General features: G+C 40.2%; 1 protein-coding gene across 4 annotated transcripts in view; it reads right to left on the bottom strand.

The window, feature by feature from the left end:
* Nucleotides 1-1,529: 1,529 nt before the first annotated feature.
* LOC149814996 (diacylglycerol O-acyltransferase 1-like) overlaps nucleotides 1,530-19,808 on the bottom strand; it is a 152,066-nt gene continuing 133,787 nt past the window's right edge. For 3 of the 4 annotated variants that reach the window (XM_089989304.1, XM_089989306.1, XM_089989308.1), the window contains 3 exons: nucleotides 5,408-5,470; nucleotides 4,039-4,092; nucleotides 1,530-2,063 (listed from right to left, as the gene is read on the bottom strand). In XM_089989304.1, coding sequence (XP_089845430.1) covers nucleotides 1,959-2,063; nucleotides 4,039-4,092; nucleotides 5,408-5,470 — 222 coding nt within the window. In that variant the 3' untranslated portion in view covers nucleotides 1,530-1,958. The remainder of the gene's footprint in view (nucleotides 2,064-4,038; nucleotides 4,093-5,407; nucleotides 5,471-19,808) is intronic. The other variant, XM_089989307.1, reaches the window with a different exon arrangement.

Raw genomic sequence — 19,808 nt, 5'->3', positions numbered from 1 at the left:
GTCATGTAGATGTTTGTCACTTCAGAAGAGCAGTTTTTTTCCAAGGGGATCTGGTTTTGAATTTCGGCATGCCTGTCCCCAACAGCCGAACATGAGTTGAGCTTAAGCTGAGTCTAGTTTGTTAGAGATTGGCTTGAAGGGATCGGGTGCAATGTGATCGTACAAAAAAAAGACTACCCCTCTCTCTCTCTTTGCAAGTCATGCGTTTGATTCAAACTGGGATCCCTCAAAGTTTGGCTGTTCTTTTGAAAGAATCGGACTCATGTCATGCAAGGAGATGGTGGTGCATTTGGCTGTTCTTTGGCAGAATCGGACTCATGTCATGCAAGGAGATGGTGGTGCATTTTTTCGTGCACTCACATTGCACCTAATCCCTACACGGCTTGACTAGGCTCAAGCCTTTGATTGATTAAAGGATTAGTCTCTCTATAAAGGTAGAGGTGGCTAGCTGAAGACACGGTAAGAGGGCAAAAAATGTGTTTTTGGGAAAAAAAAATCCGCAACAAGAAACGCCATTTCTGAAACAACAAATTCATAAGAAACATGTTTTTCTTTTGTAAGATACATGTTTCTCATTTTTTGTTTCATTAATTCGTTGTTACATTTTCTTAAATGATTTCCAGTCGTTTACCATTTCCCATTTCACATGCGCCTAAAAAACTCGTTTTATATTGTTGTTTCCCAAGATATTTTCTATTTCCATTTTCCTTTCTGGGAACCTTACCTTTGTTGTGGTTTTAGGGCCAAACACAAAATTAGAAAGAGGTTCAGATTCAATAGAGCCTCAAATAGGAAACACAAATTACCCAAACATAAGCAAAGAAGTAATCAACCACAAGACAAGAAGATTTATGTAGTTTGGCGATGTATCTAGGTCTATGAGAAGAATTCAAGATGATCTTATTAATGAGAAACAATCATCGTACAAAAGAAATATACCAAACCACAAAAGATGAACAATAACACTTATCGTCTGCACCAATAGGAATGAATGATGTGGGTGTCACTACTTTCAACCATAGTGCAGATTCAGAACCTGTTATACAAAGGGTCTTCCCAAGAGGCAGGCTAAAGAATCTCAAATGCAGTTCATGCATGTAATTATGTTTTTTTCTTTGAAAGGCAAGCTGGGGTTAGGTTTGAACCTACAACGTCACACCCAGAGGCGAAGCTGGGGGGGGGGGGCAAGACTGGGCAGTAGCCCAGTCCTGCCTCCAGAAACAGTTAATTTTTTTTTTTTTAAAAAGCCCAGTCCTATTCCAGCCCTGATTCCATATGAAATAGATTTTTATCCATTTTTTTAGCCCAGTACTAGCCCAGCCCTGACTGCAGCAAATAGTTTGATTTGTCCATATGAAATAGATTTTTATTAATAATTGTAGCTATTTTTTATTTTATCTCAAAAAAAAAAAATTCAGGGGCGCTGCCCCCGAAACCCCGACTATCACACCAAATATTTTTTTTTCCTACACCCCTGTTCCCACCACCACCACCACAAGGAGACGTGCACTGACAGATCCTACCAAACATGCGGAAGTTCATGCATGTAATTATGTTGTGTACGTAATAAAAATACACAATATTCCGACTAAGTTACCACCACCAAACACGTCATGATAGTGGCTTACACAGGATAACCATTACCAACTGAACAAAAATTTACAGGAAGCATCAGTCTCTGATGCAACAACGTCCTCAACCCCTGTATAGTGTATCTGAGTAGCCCATACTCGTTGTATGATGGGTTTCATTGCTAATGAATAATACACAAAATTCGTTTGTGCACAGGGAAACAGCTGCATGGTTTTTTTCCTTACTTTTTTATACAATAAAGCAGGCCAGCCCAATGCTTGCAAATAAACTTGCCCTTCAGTGCAGCAACCAGTTGAGTATTGTCCCAGTCATCCACTTTGCAGAGAGAACTTCCAACACACACTCAAGCATTTCCACCATTTGACTTATTTTGTCCGCTCTTTCTGGTTCATGAGATCGTGGTAATACAGTAGAACGCACATTGGTTGTCCAAGAATGCTAAAAAAGAACCAGAAGATCATGTTCCCCACCTGGTAGGCAAAAGAAGCAACTGAGGTCCCTACGATATACACGTATGATAGTTCAAGACATGAAAATACTTTCGAGCTACCAGGCCTAGGCAAACCCTGACAGGATCACCAAACAGATTCATATGGCATGCACAAGATTCAAGACAACAATGTCACTAACAGAAATCAGTGAATTTTTCAGTAAACCAAGAGGTACCAAAACAAAAGAAAAACACATGTAAATAAAAGATAGTATAATGAAGTAAACAAGGTTATATATCCATTTTTTGTTTTTGAGAGAGAAAATGGAATAGATGCATTCAAAAGACAATATTTTATACATGCATACATACGTATGTGTGCATGTCTTGGCATGTCTGTCTACGTTTGAGCGATAATGTGAAGTTCTCAGTTCGTGTTGTGGTGCATATAGTCTAAAAAATTGTGTGAAGTGAATGGTTCAACTGTACTGGCTGTATGAGGTCCAGTGTCTCATCCTTTCATAACCTCAAGCTAGTAACCGCAGGTATGGTTGAGAGTGGCGATGTGTGCTCGTTAGGTTCCTTTGACTCAGTTCAACTGGCTCAACTAGTGGTAACTGGTTCACAAACTCACCCGTCCATACCCCTCTCCAACTTATCCTACTCACCTGTATCCTTAACCTATCCTATCCCTCAACCACTTACCATTACCAGTCTCAGTGTTGCCCAATCCCTTGGACCACCAATGACTAAGCTTAGACCCTCACAACCATAACCAAATCCACCCATTTCCCTAATCGATAAGCCTGAGACCCACCAAACCAACTTATCCTACTCACCTGTATCCTTAACCTATCCTATCCCTCAACCACTTACCATTACCAGTCTGTGTTGTCCAGTCCCTTAGGCCACCGTTGACTAAGCTTAGACCATCACAACCATAAGCAAGTCCGCCCATTTCCCTAATCAATAAAACTGAAACCCACCAAAGCAAAGTGCTCACCCTAAACATTCCTACCAAATTATCGTCCTGAGTTCATACCCAAGTGTTTCCTTACCATACCCATCTCATCCATGGTATATACCCACCTGAATCAATCTCATCCATATTAATCCCCTTAACAGAGCTCACCCAACCGGTTTCCTAATTTACCAGCACCGACTGGAGTGTCCGGACGCATTGTTCCCTCAACCCTAGCCATCTAACCTCTATACTTGAGCTAAGCCATACACCTTACCACGAACCCAGACCAACATCATTCTAGCCTGCAACATCGCGAGCCTGACCGATCCCATCATTAATCATGACTGAGCACCAAGGTCCCGACCTTATTAGTGTGACCTAATCTACCTCAACCGGTCACCCTTAACCCAAACCCAATACCTTAACCCAACCCCAGTCTGACTAGCCCCATCCCCATCAACTCTCGTTGCTATTTCCACCATGGCAAGAACTAAGATCCACAGCCGTCCCTGAACCCATAACCCCTTGGGTGCCTGAACCCAAATTTCAGTTACTGAACCACTTCCCTTGAATCCAGACCCAAAAGAGCAGCATAACTAAAACAAAACAAAAAGTATCTACACGGCATACAGCATGTAAACAACACTAGAAACCAAATAGTATGAACTGAAGTTAATGAACAAAAGGTTGCATTTTGCCTGCAAAAGCCATTAAAATTTCATGACAATAGTTTTTTCCATGAGCTCAATAACTGACAATTATTGTATTGATGAAAACATTTGTCATACAATTTTCAGGCCAAATGAAGAGCTAAGGCATTGCTTGGCTGCACTTCCTGAAAAAAATCTCATTTTCCCATATAAAGATACGAGACTGGTACTAATCCATTCAACTGGATCATCAAATTAAATTACATATTCATCCTTAATATGAAAAACTGTCAAATAACAGAGATGATACTTGTAAATGTCAATGGGCCATCCAAGGGTCACACATTAGTGAAGAATTTATCAAAAAGCTTAAACAAGACTGTCTGCAACCACAAACTTACCATGTTACTTTGGAATTTGAGTTGGAGATAATTTGTAATAATTACCAAAGGAACCTGTAGAAAAGCTAAGAAAGTAAATAAACTTTGATAAGAAGATATTTAAGTCATGCATTGAGCTTCATAATGGATTCTACCGGCCAAAGCATGCATGAGTTTGTTGAATACCACAGAGAACTTCAACACAAGATCAAGGTCAGATTTGTAGATAAGGTACATATGCACGATTCATTTGCTTAAGAGGAAAACATTTCCTATTAATAAATGAAATTAAAGGAAAGAAAGAATATACATATGAAATGGAAAATGATAATTTACAACTGAAGAATACTAACTCAAAAGACACATTAATGTTTGGTTGCCACATACAACTGATTGACCCTAACCAACTCAGTTTCATCAATACGGGAATACTGACAAAAACTACAAATTGAATACAATGGAAATCTAAAACCAGTTTTGGCAGCTGCAGTGCCCACCATGTTGTATAGATTGCACAATTACATGTCTATCATCAAACCTGAAAGATGACAGTTGTTTAAACAAGCTCCTTTCACTTAAGCCATGAAAGGCAGTGTCATTGCAAAGCACTGTGGATCACTTTTGAAACCTAAAGAAGTTAATATGGAGGGAACCATCTGTGAACCATTGAGTTTAAGCTTTCCTATGAGGAGAAGCTCTTAATCATGTCTTGTACCATTCTAAACAACAGTCAGACTCAACAAGACGCTTCACTTGGCAGGAGCTCTGAACACTAACCTTCCAAATCCCGTTTCAGTTGTTTTTTCCTTATTTCCAAAGTTCAACTTTCACTTTTGTTTCATAAAATATTTTAAATTTTAGAAGTGCCTTCAACATTTTAAAAAATATTTATTTTTGCACTGCTTAAAAATTATCAAGATGGCAATGGATCTTGGACAAAACTTTGAGTTTATAATTTCCTTTTCAGCTTCTTCCTTCTTGTCTCTCAAACTTGATTATCAGTCAGCCATCATTTCTGTTTGTAGAAATGAAAAATTGAAGATGCATTTTAAGGTAAAAAGTACAAAGTATCCCATAACTCGTAAGAAATGGTTAAGTAGATTGGATCTTGAAGAATCGAAACAGGCCTACAGGATATTTTTGGTTTGTTTTATTCACTAGTTAACCTCAAACTTGGTTTATTCTAGCTTTCCAACATCTTTTATTACTCTTTGTCAAGGTTCGCCTGCTGCTATGTTTGAGGCCTCCCAGAACATTGAAGAAAACAAAAGCAGTACCACAAAAAAAGACATCCAAAAGTGCACCGCTTATTTAAATTTTGAAAAAAAAAGAACACTACCATCGGTAGTACAAGAGCTCATAGAGAATTCTCAAGTTCATAGATAATTACCTGAAACATGATGCCAATGAAGGCCCAAAGTGTGAAAATGTGGCAAGGGATACCTATGCATAACTACCAAGAAGAAAAAGTGGTGTTTAGCAAAATATCCTAAATAGAGCATAAAATGGTTCAATTAAAAAACAAAAGAGTCCAGCAACACAAGAGTTCGAGTAGAATAGTATATCACATATGCCAAAAATATAGGAACCAGCCAGCCAGCTCAAGAAAATAGTCATTCAATTCAGAAGGGAATCAATTGTTAACCATTTAACAAGCAATAAGCATTCTAAGTGTTCCCTATGTTAAATTGTATATATATATATATATATATTATTCTTTCTTTATTTCTTTTTATTTATTTTATTTATTTTATTTTTTGGACTTAGTCAACCTAAGTTGACTAAGCTCTCAACGGCTAGATTACTAGCCGTTGGACTCTCCCTCTTTCTTTTGGCTCTCCTTACCCTCTCTCCTCTCCTCCCTTGTATATATATACAGGTCTTCCCCTTTTTATAAAGTATGCAATTTGCATATTTGTGATGTTTAATAAAATCTTATTTTTTATATTGTGAGTCGTCTTGTGTATGCCCTTCTGTGGGTTTTGTGAGTGTGTTTCTTAGAAAACAATTGTGTCACTTGATTGGTGGACACTTTTATTCATGATTGAAGTCTACTTGGTTCTTTATTGTTAAAGTAAACATATATATATACATATATATATTATATATATATATCTTAGGGGCATTTTGGTCTTTTTACACGTATAAAATTCATATGTATTTTTATCTTTTTCTATTATTCTATTTTATTTTTATTGTTGAGAATATTCCCAGCCTCAAGGGGCTTATTGGGAATATCCCCAAAAGAGATGTTGGGACTCTACCCAACGGCTACATTTCTAGTAGTTGGGTATGTCCCAACGGCTCCTTTGAGCCTCTCATTTGTATATAAATTGTTAAAAATATGTACTTATATATATACCTAATAGGGGTATTTTTGTCATTTCACATAGTTGTTTCTAAAAACAATTATTTTACTAGGTTAGATTTTTTTTAAATTAAATGTATTTTTTTCTCTTTTTGAAATACATTGGGGGCTCCCAACGACTCCATGTGGGAGCCCCCAATGGTTTCTCACTCTCTCCTTTGATGTGTATAAATCAGAGTTACCACTCAAGGAAGCGGGAGCGGGAAGCGAGGCACTTTCAAAAATTTAGAAAGCGGGGAAGCGTGGGACCACTTAGAAGAAAATTATGAACCGTCTCGGAAGCGACCTAGGAAGTGAACCGGAAGAGAGGGGGAAGCGAAAAAAATAAAAAAAGTGGGGAAGCGAGGGGGAAGCGCGCTTCCCATAAATGGGGGACGCGCTTCCCATAAAAGGGAAGCGCACTTCCCAAAAAAGGGGACGCTTCCCCATGCCTTTCGGAAGCGTTGCGTTTCGCGCTTCGGGGAAGCACGCTTCCCCTTTTGCTTAGGCGCTTCCGGTAACTCTAGTATAAATAGGGCTTCTCTATTTCTTAAGTGTTCTCAAGCTCTCTTCAATAAAGATCTTATTCTTTTTACTTGTTTATGTTGCCTTTTTAGGGCTTTTTGTATTGTCTCATTGTGGACTTCTTACTTATATTCCTCTTGTACCATCGTGCTTGTCCATTATTGAATTTTGTTAATGCTTTTGCATTCTTGGGTTATATTTCTGCATACTTCATTACATGGTATCAGAGCAAGGTTGTGCTCTTGATTTTTGTTAAAGCTATCTATTGATAGATTGTGATTCGAGAATCTTTTTCATATCTCTTGCTCATATTCTCTCTAAGTCACTATGGAGAATGAGTATAAGATTGATCTATCATTCAAGTTAAATGGCGCCAACTATATGATGTGGGCATCCGCCATGGAGAACAACCTCAAGGGCAAAAAGCTTTGGACATACGTGATGGGCTCCATTCTGGAACCACAACTCAAACTTACCAAAATGAAAGAAGGACAAGAAAAGGCTCTTGAAGGAAATGCTCGCACCAAAGCCATTGAAGATCACCAATCAAAGATAGAGGATTGAGAAAGTAAACATGCGAAAATCCTTGCATGGTTTATGAACAACGTGGAGCTCAAGATATGTGCCAACATAATCAAATTTCGCAAGGCAAATGACGCATGGTTTTTATTAAAGGTATGTATACTCAAAAATACCTTGCAAGACAATTTTTTCTTCAAGAAAAAATTTGTACCATTAAGCAAGGAGACATGAGTGTTCGTGATTATTTTAGCACCCTTAGTCCCTTGTTGAACTTAGAAAAGAACAAATGGAAAAAGAACACTTTTCCAATTTTTACACGAGCTTAAGCCCGAAAATGAACAAGTTAGATCTTCCTGTCACGAAATATAAAAGAGTCACAAAGTGACTAGCAAATGCACAAGCACTCAAGCAAAGAGCCACTAATGGGCAAATATACAATAAGCCACTAATGGGCAAAAACACAAAGTGAGAGAGAGATAAAAAATATTGATCTTCTATTGAGAATAGCATACAAGAAGCTTAACAATACATGGGGCATGCCCCTTTATTTATAGACAAAATGGGACTCAAGGAGGGACTCTCATAGAGTCGTTGGAGCCCCTCCAACGGTCATATTTATGACCGCTGGAGGGGTCCAACGACTTTATGGTGGGACCCCTCCAATGATTTAAAGGAAAAAGGAAAAAAAGAAAAGGAGAAAAAGAAAAAGGAAAAAAAGAAAAAAAGAAAAAAAGAAAAAAAGAAAAAAAGAAAAGAAAAACATATTCCAAGAGGAATATGTGTGTTACATGGACAAGACTATTTTACCCCTAGTGGGTATTACAATATATATATATATATATATATATATATAAAGTACAATACAATTTAACACCCCCCCTCAAACACACGGTGAGATCACTGAGAGTTTGCTAAGAAGAAAGTAGAAGCGAGGCGAGAACAAGGCTTTGGTGAAGAAGTTTGCAAGCTGATACTCAGAAGCAACATAGGGTAGTCGAATGGTACCCCTTAAGAATTCATCACGAACGTAGTGCCAATCCATCTCTATGTGCTTTGTTCGTTCATGGGAGGTATGGTTGCTAGCAATGTAGATAGCACTCTTGTTATCACAACATAGCTTTGAAGGAGTGGAGAAAAGGATGTTCATATCTTTGAGCAGACTTCTTAACCAGATAAGTTCGATAGTAGTTGTAAAATTAAGAGAAAAAAAAAGACTTGGACCTAGGTGCCTATAAATAAGCACAAAGAGGGGAAGGGTTTCTCATTCGAAACCCTCCCCTTCGGATTCTCTCTCAGCCCTCTCTTTGTTTCTCTCTCCCTGACCTCGACACCCAGCTCCCTGCCTCTTCTCCCTCCCCCCCCCCACCCCCCCCCAACCCCTTCTCGTCTCCTCTCCCACCCTCGCCCGACGCTCTCTCCCGCTATCGGCGAGCTCCTGTCCGACAGCCCGCTCGCCTGCAGCTCCTTCTCATCTGCCGATGCCCCTCTTCTGTGGCAGTTGCAGGTAACCCCTTACTCCCCTCTCTTTCTTCTTATGTCTTCTTCCTCCTTTTCAATCGGCAAGCCGGCAAAGGCGATGCCCCCTGCCGCCTGTTTTGATCAGTCGGCAAGGGTTTTCAGCCCCTGCCTCTCTCTCTCTCTCTCTCTCTCTCTCTCTCTCTCTCTCTCTCTCTCTCTCTCTCTCTCTCTCTTGCCTTCGGTCAACAGGGGTTGCCTGTAGTCTTTTGGGAGGCCGGCAGGAGCGATGCCCCTGCCGCCTGAAATTTCTGATCGACAAGGGCTAAAGCCCCTACCTGTCGTTATCTGGCAGGGGTTGGGGCCCTGCCTGTCTTTTCTCAGCAGAGGCATCACCCCCTGCCGCCTGTACATAATCGGTCGATCGGAGCTTTTGCCCCTGCCCTTCTTTTCCAGCAGACTGGTATGGGTGAATCCCCTGTCGCCTGTGTTTTTCGGCAGGTAGGGGCTTCATCCCCTGCCTTTTAGACTTCCATCAGGCAGGGGCAGAGCCCCCTGCCTCAGTCTTCACTGATGTAGGCAGGGGCTTCGCCCCTGCCTCTTTGCTTTTTCGGCCAGCAGGGGCGAAGCCCCTGCCTCCGCCTCATTGCTTCCTTTGTTTTTCAACCATCAAGGAAGGGATTGCACCCCTTCCTTGTTGATCGTTAGAAGCAGGAAGGGGCACAACCCCCTTCCTTTCTCTTTTTCCTTTTTTGGCAGACAAGTGGGCTGCGCCCCTTGTCCCCCTTCTTTCTTTTCCTCAAGTCGACCCCTAGCGAGGGTCGACGCTTCTTTTTATGTTAGAATATTCATGCCTTGCTCCTTCGCAGTTTGCACGACGGATCATGCTCGCGCCCTGCAGCCTGAGCCCTTCATTACCTACGCGCGAAGGCAAGCACAACTCCGAGACTCCCCAAGGTAGGGGAAGATTGCATGGAGGACTTAGACAATTGAATTAAGTTCAATTAATAAATAAGACAATTAAATAAATATATATATATATGTATATATATTTATATGAGTACTCATTTAGCTCAAGGACGCAGTTTCGCAATCCTTGTCCTTTACTTTCTGTCATGTCTTTCCTTTGCCCCCGCGCATTGTGACTAGGCTTTGCTTACGCACTCCTGCTTTCAGTCTTTACTTTGTAGTCGCTCTTTGCGCACAGGCTTTGCGCTTGCACTCATGTTTCCAGTCTTTTCTTTGTCGTCGCGCTTTGCGCACAGTCTTTGCGTTTGCACTCCTTCTTTCAGTAATTTACTTTGCTGCCATGCATTACACCTAGGCTTTGCTTACGCGCTCCTACTTTCAGTCTTTACTTTGTCGTCACGCTTTGCGCCCAAGCTCCTGCTTTTGAAAATGTGTCGTTACCGCCTTGCCATTGCACATGACGCTCATGATTTTGCTCATCGCATGCACTATTAGATGCATCCTCGTGGAGTATGCACGCGCATTTACCACTCTCCCTCTTACGATAAGAGATGAGTCAGGGGCTTAAACGATACATCCTCGACTAAGGAGAGGGATCCCTAGCAAGGATCCCGGCTTTTCAAGTGAGCAGTCCTGCAAAGTAAACTTGAGGATTTTTGGGAGTTATGCTAAAACATCAATGACTACCCAAATCTGTAAAAATGTCTACGAAAAAACAATACGCATACAAGCACAAATACTTTATAAAAGATGTGCACAAAGGCACTCACACAACACTTGAACAACTGCGCACAAATGCGTAAAAATAGTAAACATGCACTTAAGCATGTGTTTCAATAAAAAAGGGAGAATGCTTGAGACTCTCAAGCTTGGCAAATACAAGGAGAGAACACCCCTATTTATACATGCAAGAGGAGCCACATGGGGGGCTCCCAAAGGAGTCGTTGGGAAGCCCCCAACGGTCACATTTGTGACTGTTGGGGGATCCCAACGACTCTATTGGGAGGCCCCCAAGGTGGTGCAACTTCCAATTTTTGAAAAAGAAAATTAAGAATAAAAAAATAAAAAGAAATTACAAGCAATATTGCAAGAGGAATATGCACAAAAGGTGAAATTATAGAAATACCCTTTTCGGGTATTAAGAATGAATGAATATATATATATATATATATATATGTGTGTGTGTGTGTGTGTGTGTGTGTGTGTGTGTGTGTGTGTGTGTACACTGGTGATTTTGAATTACATTTTAACCCCCCCCCCCCCCTCAAACTTAAAGTGTGATAACCGTAAGTTTGCCAAGAAGGAAGTGAAATCTGAGCGAGCAAAGTGCCTTAGTAAAGAAGTCTGACAGTTGATATTCAGACGTCACGTTCGGTAGATCAATGACCTTCTTCAAGTACTCTTCCCTGACATAGTGGAAGTCCATCTCTATGTGCTTTGTTCGCTCATGAAAAGTGTGATTCTTGGCAATATAAATTGCACTCTTGTTGTCACAGCATAACTTTGTTGGTTCTTTAATAAAAACTCTCATATCTTCTAAAAGGCACTGAATCCATACAATTTTAATGGTAGTGGACGTCATGACTCTATATTTTGCTTCTGTGGAAGACAGAGAGACCTTCTGTTGCTTTTTACATCGCCAAGAGATCAGTGACTCACCTAGAAAGATACAAAAACCAGTGGTGGAGTGACGGTTATTAGGGTCACCTCCCCAATCTGAGTCAGTATAAGCAATTAACTTTAATTCAGAAGAAGAAGACAAGAATACTCCCTTATTAACAATTCTCTTTAAATATATGATGATGTAAAGCACAACACTCATGTGAACGGTTGTGGGAGCATGCTGGAACTGACTGGCATTGTGAATTACATGAGACAAATCAGGCCGAGTGATTATGAGGTATATCAACGAGCCTACCAGTTGTCGGTAAGGAGTAGGATCGGTTAGAAAGATCCCGTCATCGATCTTCATTTTTTAATCAACTATTTCAGGAGTTTCGCAAACTTTGCCATCGGAAATTCCTGTCCTATCAAGAATCTCACAGACAAGTTTGGATTGAGATAAAAAATAACCACATTGAGAATAGGCAACCTCAATTCCAAGAAAGTATGTCAGAAAACTTAAATCTGACATCTCAAATTTTGAAATCAAGACGGACTTAATACCCTTGACTCCTTGAACATCATCACTTGTAATTAACATATCATCAACATAGAGCAATAATACCACAATCCCTGCATCAGATTTTCTAGTAAATAATGCAGTATCGGTATACAACAACTACGCCTTCATCCCAAAACAATTAGGGTCGGCGATAAAAACCAAAAAAGAAAATCATTATGGGTCTTCCACATGAATGCAGTATCGGTATAGCAAGAAGAAAAATCATTTTCTAGCATTACATTGTTAAATCTATCATACCAGGCATTGGGAGCCTGTTTCAAACCACATAAGGCTTTTTGAAGGCGATGAACTTTATCTTTAGGAATCTTCATGCCTAATGGGGCATCCATATAAATTTCTTCGTTAAGATCACCATTTAAAAATGCATTTTTCACATCCATTTGAAAAATGTTCCAGTTTTTTATAGACGCAATAGTAATAAGACATCTAACTGTAACCATTTAGGCTACATGAGCAAAAGTTTCTTCATAATCAATACCATATTCCTGACCATACCCTTTTGCGACTAAGCGAGCTTTGTATCTCTCCAGAGATTCATCGCTCTTAGTCTTAACCTTAAAAACCCAACAACCTATGGTTTTCTTTCCAATAGGTAGAGTTTGGAATTCCCAAGTCTCAGCTTTCCTAAGAGCATTGGGTTCATTTTGCATAGCTTCTTGCCATTCTATACATTTTTTAGCTTCTTCAAAATTTCTTAGTTCAAAGTAAGAATGAATAGCACTAAGACAAGCCATATATCTGGATGAGAATGAATAGAAAGAGACAAATTGAGTTGGAGGTCTCCTATTTCTTTCAGATCTTCTGTGATCAGGAGTAGGAACATACTCACTATATTGATCAATAGCACTTCTGAAAGTATCTCGATTTCTACGAGAATAGGTTATTGGGTCACTTGAAATTTTGTCTTCTTGGATATTGGGTGAGTTAAGTTCATCAATATCTACTCCATTTTCCCCATCATGATTTGATGATACTTCATCATCACTGGACATATCATCATTACTAGATAATAAGTCAAATAAAAAAGAATAATCAATATTTTCCTGGTGGGAAACATTTCTTTCAAATCCGCTCTCATTTTTTAAGAAGTCACATTTCTTGAGACATAGCTTATCATTTCTAGGGTCATAACATCGAAACCCTTTTTGAGTTTCAGAGTATTCAAGAAAGACGCAAGGAATAGCCTTAGGAGAGAGTTTGTCATTCTTATCAGTAAGTATAAAACACTTACAACCAAAGACTCGTAACCTATTATAATCAGGTTTCATCCTATGTAAAACTTCAAAAGGAGAGATCTTTCCCAAATTCCTAGAAGGTAAGCGATTTATGAGATAAACTGAAGCAAGGGTTGCCTCGACCCAAAAGTTTTTAAGAATATTTTGGGATATAAGAAAGGTTCTAGTGGTCTCAATGATGTGTCTATGTTTCCTTTCGGCCAACTCATTTTGTTGAGGGGTTTTAGGACAAGACCTTTGATGAACAATACCACTATACTCAAGATATTTTTTGAATTCATTGAAGAGATATTCTCCTCCAGAATCACTTCTAAATATCTTTATGTTGCTATTGAATTGATTCATGATCATTACATGAAAGGATCTGAAACACGAAAAAACTTCATGCTTATACTTGAGAAAATAAATCCATGAATATCTAGAAAAGTCATCCACAAAGATTATATAGTAAGAAAAACCTCATTTTGAACGATTTTGAAAGGTTTAGAAGAGAACATAGTTCTTTGCTCAAAAGGTAAACTTTGTATTTTCCTGAGAATACAATCATTATAAGAAAATGAACTTTTTCAGCGATCTTTTGCAAAGTGTAAATAAGACAACTTTGTGATATTAGGATGACCAAGTCTTTTGTGCCACACATTTACATCTTTGTGTCGGGCAACATTACAAGAAATTTTTGGAATTTGAAGAGAGTCCATATAGTATAAGTCTCCATTTCTAAAGCCTTCCCCAATCAATTTCCCGGACCGGCGATCCTGTATAGAACATTTATCAAAGAAAAATTTAATATCGCAGCCATGGTCCGAGAGTTGAGAAACAGAGAGAAGGTTTAAGTTTAGCTTAGGTATAAATCTGATTTTTGGAATAAAAAAATCTTGAGTTTCAAAATTTCCTATGCCTTTAATTTTAAGAGAGGTTCCATCCGCAGTGAAAACAAAAGATGGTTAAATATTTTTTGAATAATCGCAAAGAGAATATATGTTTGGGGACATATGAAAAGATGCACTAGAGTCCAAAAGCCAAGAAACTTTACCTGGAGGGAAAGAGGTAGATACAGCGGCACCGGAGGTAGCTCCCTTGAAGAGAAGTTGAAGAGCTTCCACTATTTGATTTAGTGAAAGAAATTCACTTGAAGATGCCCCCTCCTTTTGTGGTATACCGATGGTGGCCATGGCTAGAAGTCTCTTCCATTTAGGGCATATAGGTTTGATATGCCCCGGTTCTTTACAAAAATGGCAAAAAAATTTGCTATAGTCCTTTCTCCCTTGCCCACTATTTCCTCATTGATTTTGTGGTTTGAAATGAGGACGATAGGTTTTTATATTGTTTCCAGATCTTGATACGGCATTGACCCCATCATTTACTTCATGATTAGAAGGAACAGCAAGAACATTTTATCCTTATTTACTTATACCCATACGGGTCTCTTCACCACTTAATTTGGTGAGAACATCCTCAAGAAAGGGGGGAGTAAATGAGGATAAAAGAGACGACCTTATTTGCTCAAATTTGGGCCTTAGCTCATTCAAAAAGTTAAAGAACCAGTCTTCTTCAAGTTGCTTGTGATGGAGTTCAATTGTTTCTCCACTCCATTTTGGTTTGAGCATAGCAAGCTCATCCCAAATAGAAGAAAGGTCGGTGAAATATTCTCTAATAGTCATGTCGCCTTGTTTAAGAGTAAGAGCCTTCTTTTGAAGGTAGTATTTATGGGAAAGATCCCTTGAGGTATACATTTTTTCAAGATAATGTCATGCTTCCGAAGCTTTCTTGAAATTAATAATATTGGCATTAATCTTGGTTTCAACAGACGAAAAAATCCAAGAAAGAATCTTAAAACTCTTCATTTCTCATTCGTCATGTTTCTTGGAATACTCCTCAAGTGCTTTTGTTCTTTCATCCCCTTCAAGAACCTTGATTTCTCCATCTTTAACAATAGTAATTTTTGGTTCGGGTTCCAGGATTGTGCCTTGCACATAACCCCATAAACCCTTCACTTTTATGTGAGCCTCCATATTCCTGACCCAATCATGATAGTTGGAGTCATTTAGTTTAAAGCTGAGAGTAAAGGAGGACTCCTTTTCGCCCATTAAAGAGTAAAGAAAGAGGGAGAAATATGTACCAAAAATATATCTTTAAGCATTGCACAAGATTCTTCTAAAATATTGGAGAAGCAAGATCCACCACTTCAATCTTCAAAACACCGAAGGCATGCTTTTCGAGGCACTCAAAAAATGAAGAATCTCACAATCCTCTATCACCAACTTGGCTTTGATACCATGTAAAAATGTCTACGAAGAGATAATATGTATACAAGCACGAATACTTTACAAAAGATGTGCACAAAGGCACTCACACACTTGAACAACTGTGTAAAAATAGTAAACATGCACTAAGGAATGTGTTTCAATAAAAAAAGGAGAATGTTTGAGGCGCTCAAGCTTGGCAAATACAAGGAGACAACACCCCTATTTATACATGCAAGAGGAGCCACATGGGAGGGCTCCCAAAGGAGTCGTTGGGGAGCCCTCAACAGTCACATTTGTGATCGTTGAGGGCCCTCAACTACTCTATTGGGAGGCCCCCAAGGTGGTGCGACTTCCAATCTTTGAAAAAAAAAATAGAATAAAAAAATAAAAAGAAATTACAAGCAATATTCCAAGAGGAATATGCGCAAAAGGTAAAATTACAGAATACCCTTTTTGGATATTAAGAATGATATATATATATATATGTGTGTGTGTGTGTGTGTGTGTGTGTGTGTGTGTACAATGATGATTTTAAATTACATTTTAACAAAATCTACGTATTTGGAAAGAGGGTGCTTGTCTATTTCAATTCGTGCATCTGACACATCTCGGGTAACCCCAAATTGGGGCTCGAATGAACTTCTTGGCGGGAGTTCTATTGAAAAACTCGTACCCCGTTCATCAAGGTCAATATTGAGCCATGTGAGGCATGCAGATACTTCAATAACGAAAGAGAGATTTTAGAAAATCGCATGCCATATGATGGCACGGGTTGTAGACTGTTTCGAAAGATAAAGAATGTCAAAAGTTTGAGAAACATTATATCTTTGTGAAACACTTCTGTTAGAGCTCCTGTTAAGGAACTATATCCATTTCATCATAGAGTGCTTGTAAACGTGCGCTGCTCGTTAGTACTACGATGATCAGATGAGACGATCATGTGACCTCGAACAGTGTTAAATGCAAAATGTTGTAATCACATAAAATGGTGATTGATCGCCTTCATAGGCAAGATGCTCGAATGGTTAAAAGACCATAACATATAGAATGGGTCGTCAGTTAAGCAACGCCTGATCGACACAAAAACTCCAATGGACAAGTGAGAGGATAGATCGATACAAAAACTCCAATTAACAAGTTGTTAACAACCACCCAACGGGAAAAGATTCGGCCTCCCCAGTCACTGGAGTTAGGGGACGGGACTACCAAACATTATCCCAGGTGGTAAATCCCATAGACTTCTGCAGAAGTTGGATGCATTCGTTGCCAAGTAACTGCCTTTGGGGAATCCTCTCTCAGCCAAAAGTCGTCCCCTTAAGAGCGGACTCAACTAGCTATTCGGGTTATTGAAAATACATAGAATAATAGACGCCCAAACTAATCTCAGTTGTTTTTACGATTCGCGTCTGCACGTACCCGCAGGCAACTTAATATTGAAACATAAGTTTGTTCACACTAGTTGATGGGTGATAAGACTTTCTAGTTGCTTGGTAGTTCACAGCTTACGATTGAATGAATCGTTATGTTGTATTTGACAGTTACACTGCTTATCTGCTTTAACTGTTTATATGTTTTAAACTGCTTAGCATGCTGAATCAAATGTACTTAATTCAATTTCCTGTCATCTCACTTGTGCACCTATCAATTTTTCGCAAAACTGACCCATTTTATAGGCACAGGTGATGAATAGGTTGCGAGACAGGTGATGGCGCGATTGCAAGATGATCTCAGGATCCCACTGTTTCTGTTAGTAGCTCGCGTTCTGGACTTTTGGGTTTTGAGGCAAGGGTTTCCTCAGAAAATCCTAATTTTGTAAACTTAAAGTATTTCAAATACAAATGGCTTATTAAAATGGTTGCAAGTTAGTTTTGTTTGGTGAATGTGGATTTTTACGCTAACGCGCCCATGGTTGTCAACTTGCTCCTTTTATTCAAAGAAAAAACGTTTTCGCTGATTTGTTAAAAACTATGAAAAAAAGAGAATTTTCTTGTCTTTTGACCCTTTTGAAAAGGTTTATAAGTTTGAAATTTTGGGGCGTTACAACTTGGTATCAGAGCATGAAGAAACAATGGTTCTTGACCATCGAGCATCTGCATCGCGCTGTAAGTAGACCTTTTCTTGGTTGTAATTTGATTACATAGTTAGGCTAAAAGAACCTTGCATGTTTTATTGAAGTTTTATGCCTAACCATATGGACCCTTGTAACGGTGCAAGAAGTGGGCAAAACAGAGGTACGCAACAGATGCGTTGTCGCTCGGTTAGGGGTAGAGGCCCTGTGGTGGAAAGACATGGTCGTCTAACTACTTGGTCGGAATGTTGGACCAAGAGGCTACCTTCACTAATTCTTGGGGCTTCACGCTTCCAGAAGTTTATCAGGCACCACTTTCGGCGGCAAGCTCGACCCAAACATTGCCGAGAACTGGGTTGAGGAAGTTGAACGTAATCCAAGTTGTGGATGTTCCCGATGACAAGAAGACTTTATTCGGAACCTTCAGACTGAAAGATGATGCCCGCATCTCGTGGGACACGGCCCGGAACGTGCAGTTTCCTGGAATTTGAGAGATTCCTTGGGAAGCTTTTAGAAAAGCTTTCTTGGAGAACTACTTCCCTCCTCATGCAAGAGAGAAGAATGTCGAATTTTTGGAGCTCTCATAGGGAAACTCTAGTATGGCGGATTATATCGCCAACTTCCAGAGACTGGAGCGTTACTGCCCCAGCCTATTCGATGACGAGCGTGAAAGAGCTGGGAAATTCATCTGAGGGTTAAAGGGCTTCGACCTAGGGTCCTCACCAGCATGCCAACAACCTTCTCCGCAGCAGTGGAAGCAGCCACATTCCTGAGCGAAGGCTGGGGACGCTCCAAGAGCACCCATAGTAAGAAGCCAAATGTTGCGGGTGGCGACCAGAAGAAGATCCCCTCTGGTGGCCAAGTCAAACGGATGCCCTTTTTCAGTAAGGACGGAGGTAGGAAGCAAGCTCCTCCTTCCATGCGACCGAGGTCGCAGGACAGCCCCCCGGCGAGGCAGCATGCAAGTCACGTCTGCCCCAAATGCTGACAATCTCACACTGGGCAGGCGTGCCCACTCGAGACAGGCGGATGCCTGTATTGTGGCAAGATGGGCCACTACCTCCGCGAAGGCCGCAAAAAGGCGGTTGATGACCTCAGGCAAAATAGTGTAGTACCTCTGCTCCCTCAGCCACTATAGCAACAACGTCAGTCGTAACAACCACAATCGAGAGATCAGAAGAAGGCGTTGGGACACGTCTACACCATCACGGTCGAGCAGTTGACCAAGAACGAGCTCGTGCAAGGTAACCTTTTGGTCGCTAACCAAGCGGCCTTTGTGCTTTTTTATTGTGGTGCCACACTTTTATTTCGATAAATTTTGCCAAGTTTTTGCACATACGTGTAAAACCCTTGCATGATGCCCTTGACGTGTATAACCCAATTGGGAAAAACACAATTTGTGTGGCCTACGTACCAGAATTGGACGTAGTCTTGGCAGATCAACATTTACGGGCTTGTGCTATCCTGCTAGATATGATAGAATTTGACGTCATCTTAGGCATGGATTGGCTGCACAAGTATCATGCCAAGATCTTTTGCCAAGATAGTAGGATTGTCTTATCTCTACTAGGAATACCCAAGGTGGAATTCAAAATCGTGAAACCTGTTCTGGCGAGCAAGCTGATTTCGTCTCTAAAGGCGCAAAACTACCTAAGGAAGGGATGCACTGCCTTTTTGGTCAGTGTCATCCAGTCCGAGCCGATGCGAGTCTCGATCGAAGACTTGGAGGTGGTTCAGGATTTTCCAGATGTCTTCCCAGAGGAGCTGCCAGGACTTCCCCCGCCCCGAGGTAGAATTCAACATTGAATTGCTACCAGGTACCACGCTGATTTCCAAGGCACTATATCGAATTGCTTCAGCAGAGCTCGAGGAGCTCAAGAAGCAATTGCAGGAGTTGATGAATCAGGGACTCATTCACCCCTGTGTTTCGCCCTGAGGAGAGCCTGTTTTGTTCTTGAAAAATGACAGATCATTGTGGTTGTGCATCGACTACCGGATGCGTAATCAGGCCACAATAAAGAATAAGTATTCGTTGTCGCGCATCAAGGATCTGCTCGATCAACTGCAGAATGCCAGGATCTTTTCAAATATCGACCTTAGATCTGGGTACCATCAACTCAGAATTAAGGAAGATGATATCTCTAAGACGGTCTTCCGAACCAGATGCGGGCACTATGAGTTTACGATCATGCCCTTCGAACTCACTAACGCACCTACAACCTTCATGGACCTCATGAAC

The sequence above is a fragment of the Nuphar pumila genome, chromosome 15, assembly GCF_984573655.1.
Source record: "Nuphar pumila chromosome 15, dmNupPumi1.hap1.1, whole genome shotgun sequence".
Lineage (NCBI taxonomy): Eukaryota > Viridiplantae > Streptophyta > Magnoliopsida > Nymphaeales > Nymphaeaceae > Nuphar > Nuphar pumila.
This window is presented reverse-complemented; position numbering and strand designations above follow the sequence as displayed.